The sequence below is a fragment of the Poecile atricapillus genome, chromosome 1 (genome assembly GCF_030490865.1).
Source record: "Poecile atricapillus isolate bPoeAtr1 chromosome 1, bPoeAtr1.hap1, whole genome shotgun sequence".
In the NCBI taxonomy this organism is placed as follows: domain Eukaryota; kingdom Metazoa; phylum Chordata; class Aves; order Passeriformes; family Paridae; genus Poecile; species Poecile atricapillus.
This window is the reverse complement of record NC_081249.1, coordinates 176,613,388-176,621,753: the sequence shown is the minus strand read 5'-3', so window position 1 is coordinate 176,621,753 and position 8,366 is coordinate 176,613,388. Positions and strand designations below refer to the sequence as shown.

Here is an 8,366-nt window from a genome sequence, read left to right as displayed (position 1 = left end):
GGAGAGCCTTGGGAAGGCCACGCTGCTGCTGCTGCTGCTGCTGCTGCTGCTGCTGCTGCTGGGTCAGCAGGACAGGCCTTGCTGCCTGCCAGCTCTCTGGGGCCCTGTCCTTCCTGCCCTCAGATCCCTGAGCAGATCCCTGCTGCCCTCCCTCCCGCAACCAGTAGTTGCCTCCCTCACAGCACCACTCATGGCCTTCTTTCCATCCTCCTGCAGACCATGAATTCCGTCGTGTTCCTTTTCATGCTCTTGAAGAGCCTCACCCTTTACCCACAGCCTGTGGGGGATTGGGATGAGGAAGCTCGGCGGCGCATGGAACTGCGTGCCCAGCAGCTGGAACACGAGAGGCTTCTGCTGGAGCAGGAAGTGGAGCGGCTCATCCGGAAGAGTGAAACCCAACAGTACTTGCAGCTCGTGACTGTTGCTGTGCTCCTGGTCCTTGTCTTGCTCCTATGGTTTCTGGGATGGGAAAGGAGCCTGAGGAGAGAGAGGAATGAAGAAGAAAATGAAGAGGGAGTCAGAAACAGGGATGCAAATGGAGAAGAAGCTGTTGGAAATGAAGAAGGCAACGCCAATCGGGAGGAAGACAACAATGATGACGGCAACGTACAGCAAGTGGGCAATGCTGCTGCAAATGAGGCAGATCACGGTGGAAACGGAGCTGTCAATGAGGATGCAGCTGCACGAAACAACCATGAAGATTTAGTCCGAGAAGTAGAGGATGTTTTTGGGGAAATCAACAGTGTAATTTTGATGGCGCGCATCCAGTGGCCTGTCCAGGACCTGCAGAGAGGCTGTGAGTGGATAACTGACCTGATGGACAAGTATGCCACTTTCTTTGGTCTTGTCTTGTCAAACAGTTTCTACCCAGTCCTGCAACGAGCCATCGGGGTGGGCAGCGCCTTTGAAGGTTGGAGTCCCCGCGAGCAGGACGTTGTGTACCGCGTGCTCGTCCCCATGACCCCTCCCCGAGGCCACAGCTTCCACCTGGAGCTGGACACTGCAGGGCACACGCAGGTGAGGAACTTCCGTGTGCGCGTGCAGCTGGAGTGCACCTGCACGAGGGAGCAGCAGGGCGACAACATGCTGTGCTTCCTGCACCACCCCAAGGAGGAGCTGAGGAAGAATCAGGATCCCAGCCTCCTGGACACCCTGTGCACCGGCTCCTACCTGGACGTGCAGAAAACGGCCCGCTGGTTCTACCAACTGGTGAGAGCAATCTGGCCAGCTTTGCCTCAGTCACACAGTTGGCATTTAACGCTGCTGCCCTCCAGACGCTCCTGCCAGTTCAAGGTGACCGACGGAGAAGAGAGCTTCAGGATTGAGATGTTGTTTGGGGTAAGGAGAGGCGACTCAGACATCTTTGTCAGCAGCCAGCCTAGAGAGGCCCATACCCCAAACACAACCTGGCCTGAGACTTACGCTGTGGCAGAGATGAAGTTCTTCAAGCACATTGCCAGGCAGGCCCCCCCCGACAGTTTGCACCTCAGATGCCTGCAGTTCTTCACCCGCCTCCAGCTGGGCTTCTGCTTTTCCACCTACGCCATCAAGACCCTCGTCATGCACCTGCTGGCTGAAACACCCGTGGCATTGTGGTGCAGGAGACATTTCCTGGAGCGACTGCTGCAGATCAGAGATGGCCTGTTTTTATGTGTCAGAGCAAAACGCCTCAACCACTTCATTGTGGGCAACGAGAGGCTTCCTCGCGACATCAGGGTACCCCCAGATGTTCCAACGGCTACGACACACAATCTCTTCCATCGCCTGGCGCAGGACTCGGACGCGTACAGCCAGGCCATGCTTGAGTACCGAGTTCTGCGAGAGTGGCTCGATGAATCAATCGAAATGAACCTTGCATGAATGAAATAGAGGAGTCATGGCTACGAGCACAGAGCCTGTGCTTGGCCTTGTGCTGCTGGCAGCTGGCAGCAAAGAGCCACCTCATCCTACAAATTTGGTCCTTTAAGGAGAAGAGGATGCACGCAAAGGCTCTGGCCAAAGTCCCACAGCCTCTCCTGCTGCCTCAGCAGGTGGAGGGCCACAGCAGGGCTTCTTCTACCTCTTTGCACCCTTTAGTTTTTCCAAAAAAACACACCCAGATCTGCATAAAGCTCGGCTTGCGTTTCCCCACTCCTAAGAGCGCACCTGAAGAGAGAACATGCCTCACGTGCAGCACCAAAGTCACCAAATCCCACTTGCAACATGCACTTGTTGCCAGCCTTTGAGAAGGGCTGAAAGAAGTAAGAATGTGGGTGAGGAAAAGAAGAAAGAAACCAGGGGTAAGAAGGACCAAGAGGAAAAGTCAGCGCTGCTTGCCCGGGATGAGTCCATGGACGGCGTCTCTCCTTGTCTCCGGAAGGGACACCTTTGGGTCGGCTCTGGACCAGCTGTGTTGGAGCTGACCTGAAATTTTGTCTATAGAAGAACCTAGATGTTTATTTCATAGCTAGATATATATAGATATATATATATAGTGTTCATATATTTTATACTTTAATGTTTCTAAACATGTAAACATATATAATAGTCATAATAATGATTAATGTATCACATATAATTGTAAAATACAACACAAGAAAACAACAGACTAATATAAATAATTAATAAAATATGAAATAGGTAATTCTTGTGTCATGAAACAGTATTACTCTAAGGATTTGAATATGTAATTATATTTAAATAATAACAATAGAAGACACATGGAGTGTCACTATCTACTGTGATGCATATTCATGCATTTAGCACATTTTTGTCTGGAGTGAGTTTCATCAAATAGATCTATTGATAGCATATACAATGGGTAGATAGAACACTAAGTAAAAAAGAATTGCAAAGATTTAACGAACAAAAGTAGGGAATAGAAAAAAGGGGGGATTGTGATAAACAGAGACCCTTTTGTTCGACTAAACATGTAGATATGATATTCTGTAATATTATGTTCTGTAAAATCAAGATTGTTACTTACCCCGTACTTACTTACGATAGTTACTTACGTATGCATAGTATCTGATGCTTGTATAGCTACTGACGTTTATTATGTCCTTGCTAAGATTCCTTGAATTCCAAAAAATTACTGAGCTAAGCCTTTACAGGGAATAGTGAAGAAAGGTTACAGGAAGATAAGGAAAAGAACGAATAATCGGACCCATGGACCGATGAAGGAACATGCACAGAAAGACCCGAGGAAGGACACGTCATCGGGGAGCCCGGAGAGCCGGACTGATTAAAAGGAGACACACGAAAAACGGAAGCACGGCCGCGGAAAAGCGGGATCGCTTTCCGGCTGTCCAGCGCTGTGTTTTGCTTATTGCTTGCTTGCTATAATTAATAAAATTCCCCTTTATTAAACTTTAACACTCTCTCGAGTGAATTTATAACACATAGGATAATATTTTGATATACAAGCAAATCCATATCTAGTGTGGCTCTCAGTTGTGAGCCGTATTAATGATCTGTAGTTAGCATGTTTAGGATTGGCAAGCTGGAAACGGCTTTGCTCTTTTTTCAATAAAATGCAACATTGCAGAATCTGCATCGTGCAAGACTTTATTGATCTCAGCCAGACCTAGAGCACGGGTAAACGTCACACACCGTCAATGTGGGCTCATCAACTGTCTCCCGGAACTCCAGCAGACTCAGAGTGCTGAAGTGGTTCCAATGAGAAATGAGGCCCAGCCGTCCCCAGCCCCTCTGATCCCAGAATCACAGAATGGCTTGGCTGGGAAGGCTCCTTAGAAATTGCCTCCTTCCAGCCCCGCTGCCATGGGCAGGGACACCTTCCGCTAGGCCAGGCTGCTCCAAGCCCCAGCCAAGCTGGCCTGGAACACCGCCAGCTGCTGTGGGCAGCCGCAGCTCCTGTGGGCAGCGTGGGCCGGGCCCTCGCCAGCCTCAGAGGCCAGAATTTCTTGCCCATCTCCAGCCTAAGGCTGCCCTGCGTCACGGGGAAGCCACTGGCCCTGCTGCTGTCCCTGCAGGCCCTTGGACACAGCCCCCGTGCAGGGCTCTGCTGGGCCTCGGGCAGGGACTGAAAGGCCGCAGCAAGGTGGCCCTGCAGAAGCCCTTGGAGAGCCCTGGGGCCACCAGTGGCACCATGAGAGCAGCGAGCGGGGCCTGGCGCCTCCGTGCGGGCGGGCGGGAGGGCAGCGGGCGGGCGCTGAGGCCCTGCCGGCTGCAGCGGGCAGCTCCGCAGTGCGGCCGGCAGAGAGCCCCGGGCTCCTGCAGCTCTGCAGCCCTGACGGCCGAGGCAGCTGCCCAGCCACAGCCGGCTGGAGACACGCGGCCAGCCCGGGGCCTCCCGCAAGGGGGACCCTGCTCTGGGGCCGGGCCAGGCCGCAGCAGGGAGCACCCCATGGGCTGTGCCCGCACAGGGAACTGCTCTGCCCAGGCTGTCATCTATGGAACCTTAGATTGGCTTTTGCATGTGGAATTGTTTGTTGTTGTTTAGAAGTTGTTCATTGCAGAATTGTACTGGTTGTGGGTTTTTGTGTGTTCCAATTGAATGTTTAATTGTAATAAGCATTATCCCTATTTTTGTAGTCCCTTACTCATTTGTTTGTTGCTATCGATGCTTTGTTTGTAAGTTTAATAACCCCTTTTAAGTTTGTTACTTTCGAGGTTTTCAAAGCAAATCCCCTCACCAGCAGCATCTTACAAAGAATTTTAACCTGCCCCAGAAGACTTGTAACTTGACACCACGGCAACGGTGAATACTAATGAGGAAGTTTCCCTCCAAAACCTCAGTTACACCAAGGACAACAAACTGTTGGAGGAGAAGATGTTACCAGCACCAGTCAACAACAGCTATAGGGGTGGGACTGCCAGCAACAAGCTGAGGGGACAGAGGTTATAAAAGGACCTGTGAAGTTTGAAGAACTGCCCCTTAACTGTAGATTGGCTGCAGCTGAGGACTCGACACTGCAGACTTCGGTCTACATCTCTTTTAGAGACTTTTATATAAATTTGAATGCAGATTAGCTGCATTCACTGCAGTGCCGCTGAGTTCTTGCTTTGGGACCAAAACGCCGGTTCGGCCAGAGGATTCCTCAATCCTCAGACCCGGGACTTTTTTTAATTTCTTTTTTTTCTCCTTCACCCATTATCCCTTCCTCCCCTTTGTTTTTTTCCCTTAATAAAAACCCTAGTTTATTTAAAACCCCAAAGTTGTGTCTTTTTCCTCACAACTTTTTGGTGCATTGGCCAGGAAATCCTTTTGGCCATTCTACCTTTTTCTTTTTGTTTTGGAATTTTGAGCCATAATCGGATTACACTGAGGAAGAGAGGACCTTCCCCAACGCAGGAACTCAGGTAAGTGAGACCGAATCCCTTATATAAGGGACCTTAAGTTAGGGAAAACCCTTTTTAAAGGGCTATCTCCTTTTAGTTTCGTTTTAAAGGGTGAACTCCCAGTGGGACCTGTGTGCAGAGTGTGAGTGTGAGGTGTGGCCAACCTCAGTGTGAGTGAGGAGCAAGTGACAGGTTCATGAAGTGGAGAGTGCAGTGAGAGATCCATTCCTCCTTAATGGGCTCTGAGAGGGAGAGGGGATAAAAAGCTGTCACTCTTTAACGGGAGGAGGGACCATTTTGAGGGGGGCGGTGTGAGCCCTATTTTAAGGTTATGATTGTGCCCCGAAATGTGCAAAGTCTAGAACTTGCTCACTACTATTAGAGTATTGCGGATATTATATATTATATTATAAATATTATTGTGGAGTATTAGATTTTATTTATTTATATTATTTACTTGAACCATTTATTTAATTATTTAAAGTATATTTTATTTAGACAGTGTTAATTACTGGTGGGCAGTGCCACTATTGTAAGTTACCTGAAAGTTGTATATGTGTGATCTATTTTTAATTGGACTTTTATGGTCAGTGTTAGCTAGTACCTTTATTCTTTCAGTTGCTACAGATAGTATCATTTATTGGACTATTGTATTATTGTGCGCTGTTCTTTTTAATACTAAAATACCAATTTTGTATTTTGTAATATTATTGATTATTTTTCTTTTAATATTTATATTTTAATCATTTGGAGTGTCCAGTATCTTAGGTGGGCAGAGCCACCATTTTAAATCAATACCCATAGGAGACTTATTTTGTTTATTGTAGTGGGTGTAGCCACTATTTTCCTTTGAATTGTCAGCTATTTCTCTAGAGGGTCATATTGATTTCTCCCAGCTCCTGTGAAGAGGGGACCATATTTCCTCTCACAAGAAGTCAGCTGTTCTGGGTGTTTTAGTTTTTCTTTTTGTTATTCCCACAGTACTCCATATTGATTCCCAAGGTTTAATATTTCTCACTATTGTTATATACAGCTTTTCTATTTAGTTTATTATTATATATACTTAGGTTAATTCAATATTTCTTGATAAATATATATTTAATTCTTTTGTTCCTCTTAATATCAAAATGGGACAAAAGAATAGTAAGAACAAGCAGTTACAAAAATACAATATCTTCCCTGAGAGTCCCCTGGGAATCATGTTAAAGCAATGGGAAGAACACCAACTTACTAAAGATAAAGATCCACAGCTTATGATTGAATATTGTATGTTTAAATGGCCAAAGAAAAAATTGAAACAGGGAGGTCTTCGTTGGCAGAAACATGGCTCTACCGAGATGTGGATTTGTAAAGAACTTTACAATTATATTCAAAATAAATCAAATGTAAACTCAATTGAATTACAATATGCAGAAATCTGGTATAAATATTGGAATGTAGACAAAGAAAAAGAGACAGATAAAACAAACCAAATCCTCCCTGTAATGACCAAGGATAAAGACACTAAAAAGAAATTCAACCAACCTAAGTGGGACCCATTAAATTTCCTCCCCCCTACTGCACCTTCTAATGAATCAGCTGCACTTGCAGCTGAGTCGTTAGAAGCTTCAACCACTCATCCAACCAGGAGGACTGTAGAAATTGAAAAAGAAAGTAAGATAGTAGAAGGGACCTGTGATCTACCATCCTTCTCCAACCAAAGTAAAAATGCAACTGTATCAGAAATTCCTTCCAGTCAGGAAGGACCAGCCCTCTTCACTCGAAGAAAAACTCTTACAACACAGGAATGTTCCACCTGTTTTGGTAGTAGAGCTGAACCAAAGATGCTACCCCTCAGGGAAGTTCCAATGGGGGGAGTTCAAGGTGGAATAGGGTATGTGAATGTACCTCTCACCTCTTCAGAAGTAAGGGATTTTAAAAAGGAAATGAAGGTGTTATTAAGTGATCCAGTGGGTCTATCAGAACAATTCGACCAGTTCTTAGGCCCTAATATTTACACTTGGAAGGAATTAAATTCAATCATGCAAACCCTTTTCTCTCCAGAGGAGAGAAAAATGATTCAGACTGCAGGAATTAATATATGGGAGAGAGAAAATAATGTAGGACCAATTGGAGAGAACAAATTACCATTAATAGATCCAGATTGGGACCCAAATTCAGACCAAGGAAGGAGAAGCATGGCAGATTACAGAACCTTAATTGTAAGAGGAATAAAAGAAGCAGTCCCCAGGGTTAATAACATGAGAAAAGCCTTTTGTGGTGAACAAGAAAAAGATGAAAGCCCAAGTGCTTGGATGACTCGCTTGAGGAATAACATCCATTTGTATTCAGAAATAGATCTAAATAGTGAAGGGGGAAAGACAATGCTAAAAGTCCACTTTGTGTTGCATTCCTGGCCTGACATAAAACGAAAATTAGAGAAATTAGATCGATGGCCAGAGAAAGATTTAGATGAGTTACTGGCTGAAGCACAGAAAGTTTATGTCCGGTGAGATGAAGAGAAAATGAAAGCTAAAGCTAAGATTATGGCTGCTGTCCAAACTCCTAAACAAACTAAGCAGGATGGGGAGAATACTCAATTAAAGAAACCTATTTGTTTTTATTGTAAGAAAGAAGGTCATACACAATCCCGCTGTTTTAAGAAATTGAAAGACCTAGAGATTCTCCAAGTGGAGAATCAACCCTTGGAAGATTGAAGAGGTCAGGGGCTCTTCCTCTTGGGGCACAAAAATCATCTCCAAGAGCCCTTGATAAAATTAAGAATAGGACCCCAAGAGCAATTAATGGAATTTTTAGTGGACACAGGAGCAGAGAGAACTTGTGTGGTTGAGAAACCAAATGGATGTACAATAAGCAAAGACACTTTAAATATTTGTGGTGCTAAAGGAGAATCCTTCCCTGTTCCCATCATTAAGAATGTTACTATAAAAGGCAACGGATTAACCAGAGAAGGAGATCTGCTCTTTTTACCTCAAGCAGGTAACAATTTACTTGGCCGGGATCTCCAGATACCTTTGAAGGTTGGAATGGTTCCCCAAGCGGGACAGATGAAAGTCAAATTGTTTACTTTATCCACACAAGAT

The 8,366-nt window shown here is 45.7% G+C and overlaps 1 protein-coding gene across 1 annotated transcript; it reads left to right on the top strand.

The window, feature by feature from the left end:
• Positions 1-219: 219 nt before the first annotated feature.
• Positions 220-1,860, top strand: LOC131587557 (inositol 1,4,5-trisphosphate receptor-interacting protein-like 1). The gene has a single exon (XM_058855588.1). The coding sequence runs from the start codon at positions 220-222 to the stop codon at positions 1,858-1,860; it is 1,641 nt and encodes a 546-aa protein (XP_058711571.1).
• Positions 1,861-8,366: the final 6,506 nt, after the last annotated feature.